General features: G+C 52.9%; 1 protein-coding gene across 5 annotated transcripts in view; it reads left to right on the top strand.

Annotated features, from left to right (window-relative positions):
- The first annotated feature begins 1,981 nt into the window (after positions 1 to 1,981).
- The window catches only part of Ntng2 (netrin G2), a 62,260-nt gene continuing 45,035 nt past the window's right edge, over positions 1,982 to 19,206 (top strand). For 2 of the 5 annotated variants that reach the window (XM_034494036.2, XM_034494030.2), the window contains exons 1-2: positions 1,982 to 2,900; positions 6,470 to 7,463. In XM_034494036.2, the coding sequence (XP_034349927.1) occupies positions 7,251 to 7,463 (213 nt within the window). In that variant the 5' untranslated portion in view covers positions 1,982 to 2,900; positions 6,470 to 7,250. Of the gene's footprint in view, positions 2,901 to 2,947; positions 3,497 to 3,634; positions 4,043 to 6,469; positions 7,464 to 19,206 lie in introns of those variants that run through there. The other 3 variants (XM_034494034.2, XM_034494032.2, XM_034494035.2) reach the window with 3 other exon arrangements.

Here is a 19,206-nt window from a genome sequence, read left to right as displayed (position 1 = left end):
TTCTCTGCCAGTGAAAGGTCATTTGTCAGAAAGCACCTTAATGCAGTTTAGAAATGAACGGGGGCCGGGCCACCTGGTCCCTACATGGCTGGAATCCTATTCATTCCTGGGCGCTTTATTATTCTTTGAAAGGAATGCCTTTTCCTGGAGGCTGCTGTGGAATTCGGCCAGTTCAGGATGGAGAAGCAGGGCCTGCACTCCCAGATAAATCCCCTTTTCACACATACAGGGAAACTGAGGCTAAGAGAAAGGAGGAATTCTCCCCAAAGGCACACGGCTAGTTAGGCAAGGAGCCAAGAAAACCCATTATCTCTACTGTGTTATAATTTTAGTGGCAGCATCTTTGCATGTGTTGGTTACAAGAGCCATCCTGGAACTCTAGTAGGACCAGTCCAGGGTCCCGGTCAGATGAACAAAGAGTTAAAAGCATCTTCCCCCATGCCTTGTTGGCTGATCCTGATGGCATCCAGACACTGTATGATGTAACAGCAGGGCACTGCTGGGGATTGATGGCCCTGCCTGGGGGAGACAGCAGGCCAAAGGCCTACAGGGTCATCACTCACCCTGGGCAGAAGCCGCACAGTGTGCCCTTCACTGCTGCCTGAGGTGCAAATGCTTACAATCCAAGAGGCCGTGGTCTGTCTCTTTCCTTCAAGGAGTTTCTTCTAGTTGGAGGCATCAAGGCCAGGATGGGAGCATGTGTGTGTTGGGGGAGGGGCACTGGCCTGCATCTGCTTTCCTGGACAGCTTAGTGGGGTGGCCCTTCCTTGAAATCTGAGGACGAATTCAAGGTGGCACTCACAAAAGGAAGGTCTTGCCATTCACACTTGACAGACAGGGAAACTGAGGTTCCGAAAGAACTTGTGTTATGCCACAAGTAATCCAGCAAGCCAGTCAGTGGGGAAACATCCTATTAAGAACCTGAGATCCACCTCTCAACCCAAAATCTTCCTTAGTTGTGTGACCTTGGCCAAGTTACTTAAGGTCTCTGAGTTCCAAGCTGAGGTTTTGCTAACAGGGGTTATGTCACACAGCTGGTGAGGAACTAGGGACCGATGCACACAGGCCGATTTGCACGCAGCCTGACAATGTGGGGTGTCCCATAAATGTTTATCATCATCATCATCATTATTACCGATGACAATCTTTAATTCTGCATCTTCTTCTGGCTTTGTCATAAGATTCCAAATGTTATAACCAACAGAACAACCCTCTTTTAAGATTTAGGGGGAGATGTAGCAGGGAAGGGTTAACGTGGATGTGAGTGGTGGCAGTGGGGTGAAGTACTGAGGAACAAGCCTACCTTGTAACACCCTCTGTGACCTTGGACCAGTATATCTCTCTTCTCTCTCTCTCTCTCTCTCTCTCTCTCTCTCTCTCTCTCTCTCTCTCTCTCTCTCTCTCCCCACCCCCTCCAGGTCCTTTGTTCTTGATGCATCCAAATGACATCTCCGTAAATACTGCAACGAGAACCCACCCAAAGGGGACCAGGAGCACCCTAAAAGACTCACAAAGCGCCCCGGGAAGACCTGGAAGCACTCCTACAGCCCTGGACGCAGCCTGGCACGAAGCCTCCAGAGGGCTGAAGAGAGCACAGGGTTGCCCTAGCGCACTCAACTCAGTGGCCTCCGCCCGGCCTCAGCTGGAATCCTCCCACGTGGTCCTCCCAGGCCTGCCCCAGGGAGGCAGAGAGCTCCTTAGCAAAGGCCCTCCTGCCCCCCTACTCTGCGCTCCCTGCAGAGCTGGCTTGGCTTCTCCGTCAAAAGCCGGGCCCATCAGGCTGGAGGCGGCGATGTGTCAGCTGGTATTCAGGCTTTGGTTGTGCGCTCAGAGCGCTCCCCCTCCCCAGCTCCCCAAATCCACCCACCCACCCCTTTACCCACTGCTCAGGGCCTTCTGGGTGGCAGCACTTCACACAGAGAGAAAGAGACAGAACTGAGGAGCCAGCAGCCTAGAGCCCTGGCTGTGGGGGGTGGGGGCTGACTCACTTGGCCCCCTCCCTGGTGCCGATGGGGCAGCCCCCACACCCCTGGGCGCTGGCACCGAGTCAGTCCCCACAGTTGGGAAGAAGGGAGATGCAGCTCCGCTGAGCCTGACCCGAGTCCGCTGAGGATGCACCCCGAGCTCAGGGACCGGTTGGTCCTCGGGCCGCCAGGCGATGTGTAGGCAGCGACCCCCCACAGCAGGCTCACTCCGGCGGCCGCCTGCTGGGGCCATCCTGGCTGTGGGCCCGCCGGGACACCCCTGTTCGCCGCGCCCCTCCCCGGGCCGAGCTGGTCCCCGGAGCCTCGCAGTATTTCCTTCCTGCACCTTTAAGAAGACCGTTGCTCCGTGGTGGGATGGTGTGTTAAAGCCACACAGAGGAAGTTACGCAGCCCGGATCAGACAGGGAGATAAAAGCCCCGATGGTGACCGTGAGTGATGGCAAGAGGATTTAGCCTCGGCATTAACTTGGAGCGGAGTGCAGGGGGGCGGTGAGGCGCCCCGCCATCTGGCCGGCGCCGCGCCAGGGGGGATGCTCAGGCGCCTGGACCAGCAGCAGCGAAGCCCACCCAGGCCGGGGGCTGAGTGGGGCGCGCGTGCAGGTTCTCCCCTGGCTGCCCAGGGGGCCCCAAAAGTTTGCACTTGTTAGCAGCGACCTCCCGATCGGCCCGGGAGGGCGATGCAAGCGGCACGGTTGGCCCCCTTCCCTGGCCCGCGTCTTCGGGACGGCTGCGGGCGGGCCCCCCGGCGGCCCGAGGGTTCCCCAGCCCAGATCTGACGGAGGCTACCGCAGCGGCGGCGCGGGGCAGAAGTCCCCGGCTCTCAACCCTGCAGCTCCTGCGCCCACCCAGCACCCGCCAGAGGGTGGCGGTCTCCAGCCTCTCGGGGCTCACTCTGGGAAGCTGCTCCGAGCCCGGGTAAGGCGAGCGGGGAGCGCCAGGGCGGCGGGCGGGGACGGAGGCGCCGCAGTTTCGCCAGGTTGCTTTCATTTTGAAAAGGCTTGGGTGACGGTGCCAGTTCTCCCCGGGCCGGGGAGTCACTCCGAGCCGCCCAGCCAAGGCTCGGACGCAAAGTTATCTAGTGGCGGCTGCTACTAAAGGAGGGCTGGAGCCGCGGAAGAGGGGTGTGTGTGCGCGCCGGGTGCAGCATCTTTAAGAAGTAGAGTAGCTAGTCTTCTCTCTGGGCTCCCCGCCACCCAGCTCGTGTTTTTCTATCCTGTGCGCCTGTGTGGGGAGGGGATGGGCTGTTGCAATAACGCTGCTTACTTGTGTCTCTGAAAAGTAAATTAACCCTTCTCCGCCGGCGCTCCCCTCCCTAATTTCGTCGCCTCCGGGTTCTAAAGGCTCAAGGAGAACTCTTGGCCAGGCAGGTTAGAAACTTCCTTCGGTGCTGTGGAGGGGGTCGGCAGGTGGAGAGGGGGCTCCGCCACCGTGGGGAGTCGCATTCCAGGGGGAGCAGAAGCAGCGGGAAGGCGGGAAGCGGACCTCCGGATCTCCGGTCCTCCCGCTTCGGAGTAAGTTGCGGGTCTGAGCTGGGGGTTGGCGGCGACAGGGTCTCTGCGGAGCAGCGGCTGGGGGGGGGGGGGGGGAAGAATGCAAATAATTCCCAGTAGCTTTGCTCGGTGTCTTTTAATTAAGGGAGGCGATGTCAAATGAGGGGGTAGCCTGGATGCTGGCCTGGCCTTTATTAAAGGCGTGATTATTAATTGAGCCGGAGATTTGCACCGAACTTCGGAAAGGCAAAATGCAACGGCGGTTTGTACTCTGAGTGCGGTGCACGCCACTGTCTACGCGCCCCAAGCTCAGCGCGGACTCAGCCAGACTACTAGGTGTCTGCAAGTCTCAGGCTAGCCCCGCCCGTCCTCGGGGACCTACACGCGGCGGCCTCAGCTACACGTCCTCAAAGCTGGGTGCTCTGCCCCGCCCCCAAGAGCCCAACTTTTTGGGGCCCTCCCCAGCTGCTGTGAGGGTGACAGGGAGGAACCAGAGTCTGGAGAAAGCTCCCTTCCCAGAACTGGGGACACAGGGACGCCCGAACCCGAACGAACACCAAGACAGCGGTGAGCGTGGGGCAACCCAGGGCGCGGTGGGGGCGGGGGGGGAAGTAACCGCCGGCTGTGGGGTTCCCCTTTCTTTCCCGATCCTTCCTACGGCCTCCAAAGCAAGTTTCACGCACCCTTCTACCCTTTGTCCAGCCTGAGTAGAAGAATTAACCTCTGGTGGACTGCCCCACCCCCGTCCCCATACCTCCCCCAACATCCCCAGGGACCCTGCGCCCCGCCGAGGCAAGTTTTCCACAAGGAGAGCGCACAGCCCGAGACTCCGGCAAGAGCCTGTTGGCAACCCGTCCAGCTCGGAAAGGCGCTAATTCAATAAGGCAGAGAAATCTGAGTTCAGAAATCCTGATAAAATCTAATTTTCGGGTTTTAATACCCAGGCTATCAGAGCCCCCCCCACCTCGGTTCCTGAAGACTCTTAAAAGAAAATAAAGCGCATTGATTCCATTTGTTTCAGAGCGCTGCAGTTTCTTAATAATATCAGGTGAAGATTTATTTTCCAAGGAGAAAACGATCCGCGAGGATGCAACCTCTTACTCGGAATTTCTCCCCTGCCGGCTCCTCGCTCCCTGCTATCCACCTCGTTTTTTCCGCGGACTCTTGCTTGAGTCCCCCGCCCTTTATTTTCTTTTTGGCAAAAATCTACTGTAATTTTCGAGTGCCGAGCTCACAGTGCCCCCTCGATGCCAGCAACGCCCAACTGATTGACGGGTTGTAAACACATTTTCCCCTGGCAGATTTTGTTGTTGTTTCCCCCAACCCCCATTTTCTAGGGAATGTGTGGTGCTTAAGCCAACAAAATTGCAAAGCAATTAATAGATTTGCAAGTTGCGCCGCTTGCTGCTCGCAGGGGCTCTGGCCTCGGGGCCTCGTTGCCTCCCCACCCGGGCCGGAATCCAGCGCTGTCCCAGCCAGGAGCAGCCGCTGGCCCTGCAGATGAAGCCGGCAGCTGGGCCCGCCTTGAGAGCCGCAGCCTGGCGCTCTGGTCGTCCCCAGTCGTCAGGAGCGCCCTACCTGTTAGTGAACAGTCGGGAGCCGGCTGCTGGAAGAATTAATTAGGGGCATGCTGTTTTCTGGGCAGCTCAGAGCTTGGCTAGAAACGTCCAAACCATTGCCGGGGGCCCGTGCTACTTTATTTTTACTACATTTTCTCTGGTTGGGGAAAAAAAAAATAGACGCTTGGTCACGTTCTTCCAGAGAGTTTTCTAGCAAGAAGCGAGCCCTGGGCGGGGTCTAGAGCAGGTTTCTGTTTAAGCGGTCAGAGGAGAGGTGTGAAGTGTGGTCTGGCTAGTTCTCATCCATCTATATTAGGAGTCCTTCATCCTAAGAGGGGGCAGGGCCGTCTTAACCTAGATGGATGAGGCCCACTGCAGCTTGCAGCAGAGCACTGACTGGGGGCTTATCCCTGAGCTAGAAGCTCTCAGCAGCCAGGCTGGACTAAAATGTCCCATCCTCCTGCTTGTCATTTGTGGGCAAGAATGTGCTGTGTCTGGGTAGCAGTGTCTCATGTAAACACAATTAACTCCTCTGGGACTTTTGGTATACAATGGCTGACAGGAGCTTCCTTCAGGTGAGAGTCAGGTGGCCATATGTGAGATTTGGGAATTTAAGTGCAGCAACTGTGAGCGTTATAACCAGAATAATTAACAACACAGACTTTATTTACTTACTTACTTACTTTCTTGTTTTCTACATCCATCGCAATAACCTTTGTCCCCATTAGCCAGGGTTCTGGTGGGGATCTCATGCTGGCCGGGACTCCGATTCTCCCATGTAGCCTGGGGGAATACGCCAGAGTCTGAGAGTCATGTGTTTCTAGACGCAGTACTCTATTAGCTATATCTATTTTTGCTTTTAAATGATTACTGCCGGCTTAAAATAGATGCTACTCTCCTAAAATGATTGAAACTGTCGGCCTTGGTCAGAGTCTAACGCAACAAAACAAAGCATGCCTGTGGAAGCTTACGGCATCCCAGTCTCTCGCTGTTAACTCATTTAATTCTTGGTTTCACATGGTGCGGGTGACAGGGAGTGGATTGTGGGTGGCCCACACAGAGACCTCCCTATTGGGCTGTAGCAGTAGGAGCACAGTCTGCACAGTTGGATGCCCAGGGCCTCCTTTAACAATGTGGACATTTTGACTGTCTGGCCTAGTGTGTTAAAGCAACTGTTAAATCTTGGCTCTCGGGGACTTTAGAAAGTTCCTGGTCATCAAGGAAGGCCACTTCTACTGAACAAACATCCCTGGAGATGATGAGGAGGTGCACCACCTTTTTAATAGTGTGCCCGTCTCTAAACATGTAACATAAGAACAAAATAGCCCCGCTTTCTCTGGAGACTGCGCTAATGCAACCTATTTTCTGTACACGTTTTGCCAGACAGCTCCTGTTCTTCTAAGTCTCTAACTGCACCCCCTCTAATTTGTTGCAGGTGCTCCCGCTAATGAACACATTCTCTTTCTTCTCTCTGCACAATGAAAGCCAAGCCAGAGCCCAGGTACCTGGATGAAGTGAGAGTTGAGGTCTCTGGAATTTCACGATAAGTGGCCGATGGCCACTAGCCAAGGTCAGCTGGCCCCCACTTGTGCCTGAGCAGAGGCAAGTGACCACTCCAGTTAACACGTCAGTGGCTTTTTTATAGTCCAGTCACACGGTCATTGTCACTTTCAGCCCATATGAAAAGAAATCTTTTTTATTGGTCTGAGAGACCAAGTCCAGTCCTCTTCACCATGCAGGCTGCTATGCAGTTGTGTGGAGCACACTGCACATTAAGGGCCCTTTAAAGTCCTGGATTGATTGGAAGGACAAAAATTAAAAGCAATCTGATCCAGCCCCATGCCGGATTCCTGCGGACTTCCTCCTTATCCCATTTCCACCATCCACTGTCACAATTTGAGAGTCTGCCCGATTTGATCAGCTTCACCTCTAGGGGAGGTGTAACACCAAGGTTAGGAGGACGCCAAGTTACCGGCAACTTTTTGATCTGCCCATCAGCAGCCTGAGAAACGCTGGCTCTGGATTTTCTGTATAAGCCATTTGGAAAGCACAAGCTCCCACCGTTGGCAGACCTGCAGTGTTCAAGTCAATGGTACATCCCAGCCACCATCGCCTGGTAGATGTGGCATTTCCATGCTGAGGTCCCAAGTGCCCCCTGACCCCACCACCACCTCACCAGTGCCCCTCTGGGCCCCACCCATTCGGACTGCGCAGCCATGCTGCGCCTGCTGGCCCTCTTCCTGCACTGCCTCCCGCTGGTCTCTGGGGACTATGACATCTGCAAATCCTGGGTGACCACAGATGAGGGCCCCACCTGGGAGTTCTACGCCTGCCAGCCCAAGGTGATGCGTCTGAAGGATTATGTCAAGGTCAAAGTGGAGCCCTCAGGCATCACATGCGGAGATCCCCCTGAAAGATTCTGTTCCCACGTAAGTCAGCCCACGGCTTCTCTATCACTGAATTGAGGGGTGGGGGACAGTGTGCAGAGACAGACCTGGGGGTGGCTGAGCAGAGCAGAACCAGAGGGCCCTGCCTGATACAAGACCAACTCCAAGTCCCACCATGGAAAAGTGCCAAAGCCAAGCTGCCCTGAGGACCCTGGGGGTTGAGTGACATTTTATGGGTGGAAGCGTCTTGGCCAGCTGACCCTGGCATGGTTTCCTGCCAGGGATTGCACAGCAGTCGTAGTTCCTTGACTCAAAGCCAGCCCCTCCACCTTTGCAGGAAGTCAGCACTCAGACCAAAGATCTGGATACTATTTGCAAGGTTACCCTCCAACCTGCATGGGTTCACCCTGCCCCAGTGGCACACCCTCCCAACCTGCCCAGTCCAGTCTAGTGCATAGACAGCATCATGATCCCAGCTCATACCAGGCACCCACCAGGCATGTAACAGAGGGCAGTTTCGGGGAGGCTTGGGAGGGAATGTCAAAGGCGGAAGCAGGGCTTGGGGGTGATCAGGCTGGACAGATAGTGCAGCATCTTAGCTGGTGCTATCCCCTAGTCAAGAGGTAGGTGCTCAGGCCTTGTCATATGAGCCCCTTAGTTAGAGAAGAAGGGGTCTTGGAGCTATCGGGAGCTTAGATGCTTAGGCAGTGTTAACGAGGGCAGTGGAAAGAGCAGTGTTTGACAGGAGCCTGGAATGTGGGCTCAAAAGCTCAAGCAGTGTTATTCTATTGAGTTTCCCCTGGGCTTAACCAGGCTGCTTCTACCTTAAACTATGTCAGAATGTTGAAATGGGGTGGAATGTTGAGACGGGTCTCAGACCAGAGTCACCATCTCCGGGTTCTGCTCTGTCTGCTGTAGGACGGGTGCAATGACACAGTACATTAAGGGGTCAATGGCTCTATGGATACATGTTGTTAAAGAGAAGGTGTCCCAGATGTTGTTCTGGCCCTATGGATAGGGAAACTGAGGTGGGGGTGGGGGCTGCGGGGAAGGCCCTTGGCCAAGGTCACACAACAGAAAGTGGTGAAGCTGCTGAGTTAGGCTTGGCCTGTCAGACGCAGCAGCCTGTCCCTGGTGGAGGCTGAGCAGAACAGCCAGAGGAGCAGGCAAGAGGGGTCCGATGTCACCCTTCAGGTGGCTGGTGCCTCTGAGTGTCCTTGGGGGAAAGCTGGGCTTATTGCACAGTCAGCCTGGTGTCCCCAGCCCAGACTCCTGAAAATGTCTCAGTCCCTTGGGGTGGCTTCAGTCACAGTGCAGAGCAGCTAGCTTGAGAAGGTAGATCCCCACTTGGGCTTGTCAATGGTGATGAGGCTGTCACTGTGGGTGGTGGCTGGGCCTGGGCCAGCTTGGAGAAGGGGAGGGAGTGAGGGAAGGAGAAAGAGAGAAGACAGCCCAGGGCTAGGAGCCAAGACTGGATTATGTATGGACATTGTCGAGCATTGAAAGACCACGCTGGCTGGAGACAGGCAAAGGCCCTGAAATTTAGGGCTGAGGCTATAGAGAATCCCCTTCTGCATCTATATCTCAGCTCCTGTGGGAACTGCTTCAACCACACATTTCCCAGGCAGAGTCTCGACATGATTTTGTCTTTTAAATATTAATCATTGCCCGGGTTGGGGACAATTCGTGGAAACGGCTTCTACTCGAGCATGTAGGAGCTACAGATGACCACCCGAAGCAAATAAGGGGCCTCTCCTGGCTTTGTGACCTTGATGATGCTGAGTTCTGGGGTCTGGATGGGTGGGAAGTCCAGCAGGAACCCCTCAACATTTTACTACTTGCTTGATGGCTGCAGACGTTCCATGACAGGCAGGCACAGCTTTGCCTCTGATTACAAGTGTGAGACTAGGGAGAATGTTGTGCCACAGGAGCAGGTGGGGGGCAGCCCTCAGAAGGTACTTTGAGGTACACCCCAGTCTAATCCCTTTTTAAAGATTAGAAAGATTGCCTAAGTCATGCCAAGGTCAAGGAGCTTAGCAGGCCAACCAGAAACTCGGTCTGTGGCCAGGGTGCATGCTTACCCACCAGGGTTCATGGCTTCTCTCTCTGAGCCTTGGTTTTCTTCCTGTTTCAATAAAACACGATAATGTAGGTGTATCACTGTGCTGGCAGGGAGACAGCTGGGCCAGGCACTAGCGAGCAAGGGGGGTGGGGGGGAGTGCTTTAATGTACAATGGCCGTAATTATCTTACGTCACCATTGTTATTACTCCCTTGGTGGATGCCTGGGTTTCTCTGCTTCCCTGGAGTATATTGCTTCACTCCAGCCTTGACCACATCCCGGTCTGCACTTCTTGTCTACAGGCAGCAGGTGGTAGATGAACACCCTAAGCCAGAGCAGGTGTGCCTAACTAGCCAGCAGAGGGCACCCTGGTGGCAGCCAGACCACCCAGTGCCCTCTTGGTCTTTTAAGCTAGCTCTTTCCCCGCTCTCTGGCAATCCTCCTGTCTCAGCATCCAGACAAACAGAACATAAACCGCGGAACACTCCTAGAGTACAAGACAGGACAAAAGGGCAGTTGCTCTTTTCAGTCCCAAGGTGCCGCCCCTATTTTCCCAGGTTCCTGTCCTTCAGCAAGGCCACTAGAGAACTGAATTGTAAATTCCAGCCTGGTGAGGAAGGGGAGGGGGATAAAAGACAAGATAAATGAATAAATAAAAATCTATTGGCTCTAAACGCACAAGGAAAATGAATAGGGATGAGCTTTCGGCAGAGGGTTCTTGGGCAAGGGCGAAACTTCAATGAGAGCTGTGGGTCACAGAGGGAGCCCTGGAGGGGAGGGAGGAGGAGGAGGGAGAAAAGGAGGGGAGGAGGAAGGAAAGGAGGAAGAGGAAGAAAAGGAGGAAGAGGAAGCCAGCCGAAAAGGCCCTTTTAAGTTTTCACAGAGTGGCAGCTATGGCTGCTAGGACCCCTCTGGCATGAAGCGAGTGAAGCACCTCCTGCCTGCAACCCCCATTCCTTTCTCTATGCCAGGCGACAGAACCTGAGACTTAAGACAACAGAGGTGAAGAAGGATGGCCTGAGTGTGCCCAGACATCTTGCAGCCTCGTTGCCAGAGTGTGGTCCCTGAACCCCAGCCTCACCTGCCTGAAAGACAGACTCCCTGGTCCTGCCCCAGACAGGCTAAGCTAGACTGTAGGGTATGCAGACACAGGCAGGGGCTGGCCTTTAATGGGAAAGCTTATTCTGAAGGCTCAGGAGGCCTGCAGTTTCCTTGGGATCTCTACAGCTTAAGAGGAGTGTTGATCACTGCTCAGGGAACAGAGGAGCGAGAGAGGGACCCGGGGGTCCCGAGAGAAAGGTGGGGGTCAGGCAGAGGTCATTTGGGTTGCAACCTTCAACAGCTGGGTTGAATGGTACCAAGACCAGGGTCTGTGTGAGTGAGACAGTGCCTGCTTCTAGGGCAGAGACCTATTTTGGTGACAGCTAGAGACCTGGAATCACGTCTTAGCATTACTACTTTGGGCTCCGTGATCTGGAATAAGCCATTCAAATTCTCTACACTGGGCAATGGATGTGGCTCAGCTGCTGGAATGCAGAGCATCCACCAAGCCCAAAGTTCAGTTGCTGGCAGGTGTTGTGGCAGGAGGATCGGAAGTTCAAGGCCAGCCTGAGCCAAATGATATTCAGTCTCAATAGACAAAGGCGGGGCTGGAGAGAGGGCTCGGCCACCGGCTGTGCTTGCAGAGGAGCCAGGGTTGATTCTTAGCACCTGCATCATGGTTGACAACCATCTTTAACTCCAGTTCCAGGGGATCTAACACCCTCTTCTGGCCTGCATGGGCACTGCACACATGAGGTACCCAGGCATACATACATGCACAGAAAATACTTTTTTTTTTTTTTTTTTTTTTTTTTTGGTTTTTCAAGATAGGGTTTCTCTGTGTTCCCTTGGCTGTCCTAAAACTTGTTCTGTGGACCAGGCTGGCCTCAAACTCCAAGAACCAACTGCCTCTTCCTCTCAAGTGCTGGGATTAAAGTCATACACCACCACTGCCCAGCATAATTTTTAACTGGGAAAAAAAAAAAAAAGCTGGGCTTCGGTGCACATGTTTTTAATCCCAGTACCAAGAAGTCAGAAGCAGGTGGATCTCGGTGAGTTCAAGACCAGGTTGGTCTACATGGTGAATTCCAGATCAGCCAGTATTATAAAGTGAGACCCTTTCTCCAAAACAAAACAAAACAAACAAACAAAGGACTACTGTCTGTGCCTCAGCTTCTCCAAGAGCCTGCTTGCCCACTCCATCACCTTCCTGAATAGGGAAGCAAGTCTTAAAACCTGCAAGTGCTTAGTCAGAACTGACTTGACCGTTAGCCTGTACCTCCCCTCCAGTATCTTGAGTTTTCCATGTTGAAATGTGTCAACATCCAACCTATCTAGGAAGCCTCCAGAGATACGACACTTTGCAGTCCCACGCCATGTAAGCTTCAACACAGGATGTAACCTTGAGTCCTCAGGGTGGAGCTATTAGGAGACCACACCCAAGACACTGTCAACAGCTCAGTGCCTGACATAGGTACTTGCTTCATAGAACTCTAACAAGAGTGCCTCCCATCAGGCAGTGGTGGCATATGCATTTAATCTCAGCACTTGTGAGGCCGAGGCAGGTGAATCCCTATGAGTTTGAGGCCAGCCTGGTCTACAGAGTGAGTTCTAGGACAGCCAGGGCTACACAGAGAAACCCTGTCTCGAAAAACCAAAACAGCAGCAGCAACAACAACAGCAACAGAGTGCATCTCTCTTGTTTTCATGCCTGAGAATGGTTTGCTGGACAAATGGATGGATGGATAGAGGGATACCATGGTCCAGGAAGGCTTCTGGGAAGAGGAGGGATGAGTGCTGAGCCTTGAGGAAGACTCAGGGCTTCCATCAGGATCTAGGGAAACTGGAAGCACTCACTTTTCCATACCCCTGATGGCTGTAGGATTGATCAACTCTCTGCTTTAACTCAGTTTCAATGTCTTGGAGTTGCCAGAACAGCCTTTAGCCTTCTAAGTCAAGAAAAGATCCTAGGAGGGCATCTTGTTGCACAGAGAAGTCTCCTGCTATGGACAGACAGGAAAGGATGGAGCTGTGCTGCCACTGAATGCCAGGCCTATGGAGGTCATTGATGCTTCTGATGTTTCTGGTGGGAAGCATTGGGTTCAATGTTGATCCTGAGGTGATCTACAGACTTCAAAGTAGTGAGGACTCAAAAGGACCCAGAGTACCTACTCAGAGTACCAAGGACTTAGAGACCCTGGGCCTACCTTCCTGATCTCAGCTTCCTTTCTGTCCACATCCTAGTTTTTATTTTTATTTGCTTATTTTTTTGAGACAGGGTCCCATAGAGCCCTTGCTATGTAGCTGAGGCCGAATTTAAACATCTGATCCTCCTGCCTCCACCTCACAAGTGAAGGCATGAGCCATCACATCCAGTTTATGCCATGCTGGAGATTGAACCCACAGCTTAGTGTGTGCCAGGTGAACACTCTACGAACTCAGCCATCTCCACAGCTCTACCCTAGTTTTTAAGAATTTTCTTTTGAGTACTATGCCTTTAGGTGATGCAGACACTTGATGGACAGCCATGTGGGCTCTCCTATGCTGTCCGTGAGGCTGACCCCCTCTGGGCTATGGAACTTTGAATAAGGCCTTGTGACTCCAAGCTCTTGGTTTCTTGTCTGGAAACGGGTTATGACCCTTCCTTCCTTCCTTCCTTTCTTTCTTTCTTTCTTTCTTTCTTTCTTTCTTTCTTTCTTTCTTTCTTTCTTCCCTTCTTCCTTCCTTTCTCTCTCTCTCTCTCTCTCTCTCTCTCTCTCTCTCTCTCTCTCTCTCTCTCTTTCTTTTTTTGGTCTTTTTTTTTTCAGAGCTTAGGTCCGAACCCAGCTAAACCCAGCTTGCTAAGCAAGCGCTCTACCACTGAGCTAAATCCCCAACCCCAAGGGGTGACACTTTCAAGCCTCTGTGTTTCTAGGAATAAGGTGAGGAAGAATGCAGCATCAAAGGAATGCCCAGAGAGAAAGGGGGTGTTTCCATTTTAGAATTAGCCAGAAGAGCAAATGTGACAAGCACAAAGAGACAACAGTCAAAAGATAGCACCTCAGTCAAAGCACAAGACAGTTATAGGGGCAGTGGTCAGAGATGGAAATCCTGGAAGATTTCAGAGGAGAGGACGGGAGAAAGTGGGTGGTGGAGAGAAGCAGGCTCCTGCTACTGTGCCTTCATGAGGCCTGAGAATGGGAAGCCACACCACTTATCACTCTCCGGTCACCTTCTCCTAATGTGTCTTGTAGGCCAGATGTTGGTTGACTCCCTGTGGAGGGTCAGTGGGTGGGTGGGATGGATGTGTTCTACCCCCAGCCCCAGCAGCTCTCCAGGTCCCCCTCTGTTCTTCTCCTTCTCCAGTCATGCAGAACAGTTCCCACCCTGTGCTGCTGTATAGTAAATACTAAGTCAATATGTACTTCCTCCAAACTTAAGACGTTGTCCAAGGCCAGAGGAGCCCCACTCTTGATAAGCACACTGCAGGGGATGCAACTCAAGGCAAAACCAGTGGCTGGCCACTGGCTGCTGTTCCCTCTGGCCCTGTTCACAGGTCCCTGAGATGCATCTCATCCTTAGCAAGTACTGGGTTCCTGATGGAGTCCAAGCCCTAGGGCACAATGCCCTGCACCCTGAACCTCCGTTTACCCGTTCACACCCTGGATTTGATCTCACACGGTGACACATGGTAGGACACATGGGACATAAGCCGGAGTTTGCCTGTAGCAGCTGAGGGCTGGAGCTGCTCCTACATAGTTAGCAGGTTAATGTGCTCACTTCCTGGCTCGCCTAGGTGAGCCCTCCCAAACTGTCACCTCTGTCACAAGAGCTACCTTCTTGAACTGCATCTTGAAGACACCAGGAGTCAGAGATCTCACTCTTAGCCCTGCCGGCAGTGGCTTTCCTGTAGCAGTACCATGAGGGTACAAGGTCAGGCAGGGGCAGGATACAGTGGGGTGGGAGCATGTATCGCTGAAGTCAGCACCTTTGATGGTCCTTGATGTAGGATTCTGGGAACGCTCCCCTCTGTGCTGGCCCATCTCCCCTGACACCATACATATTGTGCCTATTTCTACACTTGATGGTTATAACCTTTTCATCCTCTCCATAAAATTGTCACTCAGATTAGGAAAGGGACATTTAGGGAGATGGAGACACTTAGCCAAAGTTGCACAACCAAGGCCAGGGTCCTCCTCAGAGCCCTGCCCACTCGTCTCTCCCACGCCTTCTTGCCCTCATTTATTCACAGGTCTCAATGGCTCTCGTGACTATGGGCGGCTGTGGGGAGACCTGGCTCCTAGGAAGGGGCTGAAATTGGACTCCCACTTGGATAACCAGATCTTTACCCTGGCAGGGGCGGGCTAGAACCGCCCCTCCTGTGAGGAAGATCCAGTGTAGTTTGTCTTATGTCTCTGGGGACGCTTCAGACCTCCTCAGTCCCCATTCCATCTCCCTCCTGCCGCCAAGTCATTTGTCCACTTGACTGGAAGCACTGCCCAGGGAAATAAGTGGAAATTAACCAAGACCCTGTATATCCCCGTCACCAGGCACACTGACGGTTGCCGGGCAAAGGTGAAGAGGAGGCTGGGAGAGGCATCTACCGGGAAGGCTGCAGGTTCTTGCAGGGGTCCATCCCCTCTGGGGGATTACAAGGCAGTAGGCAGTAGTAGGGAGAGGGGGGAATCAATGGTGCTGGGAAGGCAAAGTGTCCCCCAATCCAGAACCTTTACTAACCACTGTGTGGCTGATACAGTGTTAGGCCAGCTCCTTGGGACAGGTCTGCCCTCTGCAATAGCTGCGGCATTTCTGCCTTCCCCAAAAGAGGAGGAATAGACGAGGAGATTTGAGTGCATGCCCCTGGGTCCCCTGCACTCCCAACTCCCTCCATCCTACTTACTGGTCAACAGAGAGGAGCATCCTCCTCCCAGATGCCAAAGATGACCTAGGAGGACCAAAGACAAAACCCATTCCTGTCTCAGAAGGAAAGCCCCCAATAGAGCCTCCTGCCTTACAGAACCACAAAACCGTCTGAGAGCCTGTAGGGCTTTCTGGAACAGGACCCAGGCATGTGTGTAAACATTCATGTATGAACATGTAAACACAAAGCTGCACACTCTGTGGGCACTTCCCATGTGGGACAGCCCAGAGTCCAGCTGTGGACCCTGGTGGCCATCCATGCAACTCAAGAGGATAGTGCTTGCCAGGACCTTAACCTCAGGGAAGTCAGGGTGTGTCTTCTTGCTATCTAGCCATTGTGATTCCAAACCTCCATCTCATTAGAGCCACACTTATTGAGTGCCTAGTGTATACTAAGCAGTTAACATAAACTAGTTCAACTGAATCTACACAGAAACATGGGAGGATATTTTAAATATCTTAAACATGAGCAGTTTTAAATATGATGAGCAATCTCCGAGTCAGAGAGGTCAAGTTACTTGCCCAAGCTCATAGCGTCTAGCATGCTGGGCTGTAGACCACAGTGTCCACCCAGGTTCCACGGCTGACGGGAGTCTCTCTGATTATCTCAGAAGGAAAGGGAGCCAGAGGTAGCTGTCATCTCTGCGTGTGTGTGGTGAACAGAGTCCCCATCAGCCCTGGAGGAAGGAGGCTGAGGAGGAGCGATGCTGTGTTTTCCCGCCCACTGCTCTTTGAGCTGAGATGGAGCCTGCTAATCCACTTATTTGATAACTCGCTTGCTCTGCGTCTATTTGGAAGCATGCAATCTCCCACGCACCAGCTCCAGCGAAAGCGAGGTGGCTTTGCTTAGAGGAACCTGATCTGCCTTTCTGAGGATGGAGTGGTGGAACTATATCCACCAGTGGACAGTAATGGACCTAAAAATAGAGGGTGTGGGGAGTAGTGGGGGGAGGGAATGACTCCTGGTCTGGCTGTCTGGCACTGGGCAATCCTGCCTGCCTGCTTACCTGAGCTTGGAATCCTCTAGGCCTGGAGAAAGGTATTGAGAATAGGTATGGTGAGGAGACAGAAGGTCCCACTGGTGCCTCTGCCCACCTCAAGATGGGAAGCCATCCTACCATCTGAGGTCTGGAGGTAGTAGTCCTGCCCTTGGCACTCTGGATCTTCCTGAATAGTCGTAAGCTGTCCATTGCCCAGGAAATCCCTGAGATCTGTGCTGTGCTGTGGATGTGGGTATCCCCGGGCCCTCCACTGTGGGATGGGCCAGAGAATCTGTGCTGTCCTCCTGACCAACCATCTCCAGGCACCCCAAACCCAGCTGCATGCATAGGTTTTTCTTTGACTGGTGTATTAGCTGCTTTTCTTTTTTGCTGTGACAAAATACCTGATGAAATAAACATATTTTGGATCCCAGTTTAGGGGTACAGTCATCATGGTTGGGGAATCATAGTAGCAGGAGTATGAAATGGCTGCTCACTCCACCTCCCATAGTCAGGAGCATAGAGAGAGGAACGCTAAGGCTCAAGTCACCGGTCCACTCCGCAGCTGGGACCAGTGCTCATGGCGTGGTTGATGAAGAACACGGGGCTTTCTTCTTCAGTTAAACCTCCCTGAAAACACAGACATGCTCAGAAATGTATCTCCTAGGGGATTTCAAATCCTTTTAAGTCCATGATGAAGATTAACTCTCACAACTGTTTAGTTGGTTGGGTGACTAATTGGCTTATTGGTTAGCTGGTTGGCTGGTTGATTGGGTGGCTAATTGTTTTGCTAGTTGGCTGGTTGATTAGTTGGTTGGTTGGCTATCTGGTTGTTTGGTTAGTTGATTAGTTTGCTGTTCCCATCCAGAGAAGATCTCTGAACTTAAGACCCACAAACATTGTTATGTATCCCTTCCTTTTGTCTGATGTCTGAAGCTGCTTCTGCAGAGTGACATTCGAATGGCTGACAATAGCTGATGAATGCATAGAAGAATGAATCTGCACCTCTGGCCCGATCTCACCCCTACCTGAGGCTTCACCTACAGAGCCTGCAGCTGCCCAGTGCACCCCACCTTGTGGCTCTGCCACATCTCTTAACTCCCCAAAGAGAAGTAGGAAACCACCCAAGGCCCTCTGCAGGGACCACCCCAATCTGTTTGGGTGTTCTGTCATGCCTAAGCCTTTTTTCTAGATGCTAAGGTCCCCAGAGAGGGGACCCACTGAAGAGGCTCTCGTTCTGCAACCCTTGAGTACATTGAATGTGCCACACTCTGTCCTGTCTTCTCAGAGCATCCTGAGGAGGTCACAAACCCTGCCTGCTGTTAACCAAAGATGTCATTGTCATTCTGTGACACTATGGTCAAGTGTACAAATCTGCCAAGGAGGTGTACAAATAGGCAGCTGGGCAGTGCCAAGGAGGTGTTCTCAGGGAGGGGCCAGGGAAGTGCTTAGGGAGGGATGCTTGTTCAGACACCTGCCACTGGGTGGCACCCTCAGATAGAAGTGCCCCAGTCTGAGAAAAGACATGGAGAAGCTGGTGAGGTGGCTCAGTCAACAAAGTATGTGACAAGGAAGCTGAGGACTTGAGTGGCTCCTGGGACTCCCTCACAAAGGCAAGAATTTGTGATTCATGTGCTGGTGATCCTGACTGTGGGGAGGCAGACACAGGTGGATCCCTGAAGCTCACTGCCCAGACTTAGGGCTCACTGGCAGCTGTCCTGTTCGGAAAAGTCAAGACCAATGAGAGACTGTCTTTCAATGTCTGACATACACTTAATGGACCTTCCTCCCAAAAGGAAGCAGAGACTAGTTGCAGAGACTGGAGAGCAGAGAGAGATGAGCTGTGTTGGGAAAAATGGGCAGGACTAGGGTTTCAAGGCTTGGACTCGTGAGAATCCCGAGTGCTGAGGCTAAAGAGGGCAAGGTATATACTTCATCACTTTACACAAGGCGCCTGATGTCAAGTGGAGGACGAGCTGGAGAGAGGAAGCCAAGGGGCTGATGGTGTCCTGTGAGACAGAGTTACTAGTTAATTAGTGGTGATTAGGTACGTTGGCCCTGTGGGTGCCTCACCCTTGACTGTGTCTGTCCCAGGCCCTAGCCCTATTGCCCTAGTCTTCAGCAAGCAAGCCCAGGACAGATGCCACCAGCAAGCAGAATGACCAGTACTTTAATGGCCCTGGGGCTATCTGGAGGGGCCATGCTACCCTGCCCTTGCCCCACCCTGCATTGGAATCCTCACAGCCTGCCTTCCCCTGGTAATGAAATATTCATGTCAGCAGAGTAGGTCCTCTCTGGGAAGGCTGCCTGCGTCTAGCTTACGCCTTGCACAGGCTTTTAAAGAACGGGATGCTTTTCCTCCCCTCTAAGCATTTTCTAAGTCTCCAATCAATAATGCACTTTACCAGTGGCTTCCTCTTCTCCAAGCCCTCTTCCCAGCCTGCCCTTTCTCCCTCTTCCTCTCTCCTCCCCCCCCCCCCACTTTTTCTTTTCTTTCATTTACTTGTTAAAAAAAATTTTTAAAGTAAATATCTTGATCTGCTGAGGTCCTGGGCATAGCCCCTAAAGGAGGGGATGGTAGGTAGGAGGGTAAACCACCCAGAGTGTGAGCTCGGAGATGGGGTGTGCAACTGCCACAGGTGGGAAAAGAGCTGGGGGAAAACTCTGAGCCTGCTGAGATCCTGGCGAAGAGGGCTTGGATCTGGGTTTGTATTAGTTGGTAGACAGGTTGCCTAAGATGCACACGACCTGGGGTTCAATCCCCTACACCGTATGAACTGGACGTGCTGGTCCACACCTGTCAT

The sequence above is a fragment of the Arvicanthis niloticus genome, chromosome 2 (assembly GCF_011762505.2).
Source record: "Arvicanthis niloticus isolate mArvNil1 chromosome 2, mArvNil1.pat.X, whole genome shotgun sequence".
NCBI lineage: Eukaryota > Metazoa > Chordata > Mammalia > Rodentia > Muridae > Arvicanthis > Arvicanthis niloticus.
The sequence above is the reverse complement of the archived record's forward strand: the minus strand, read 5'-3'. Positions and strand labels throughout refer to the sequence as shown.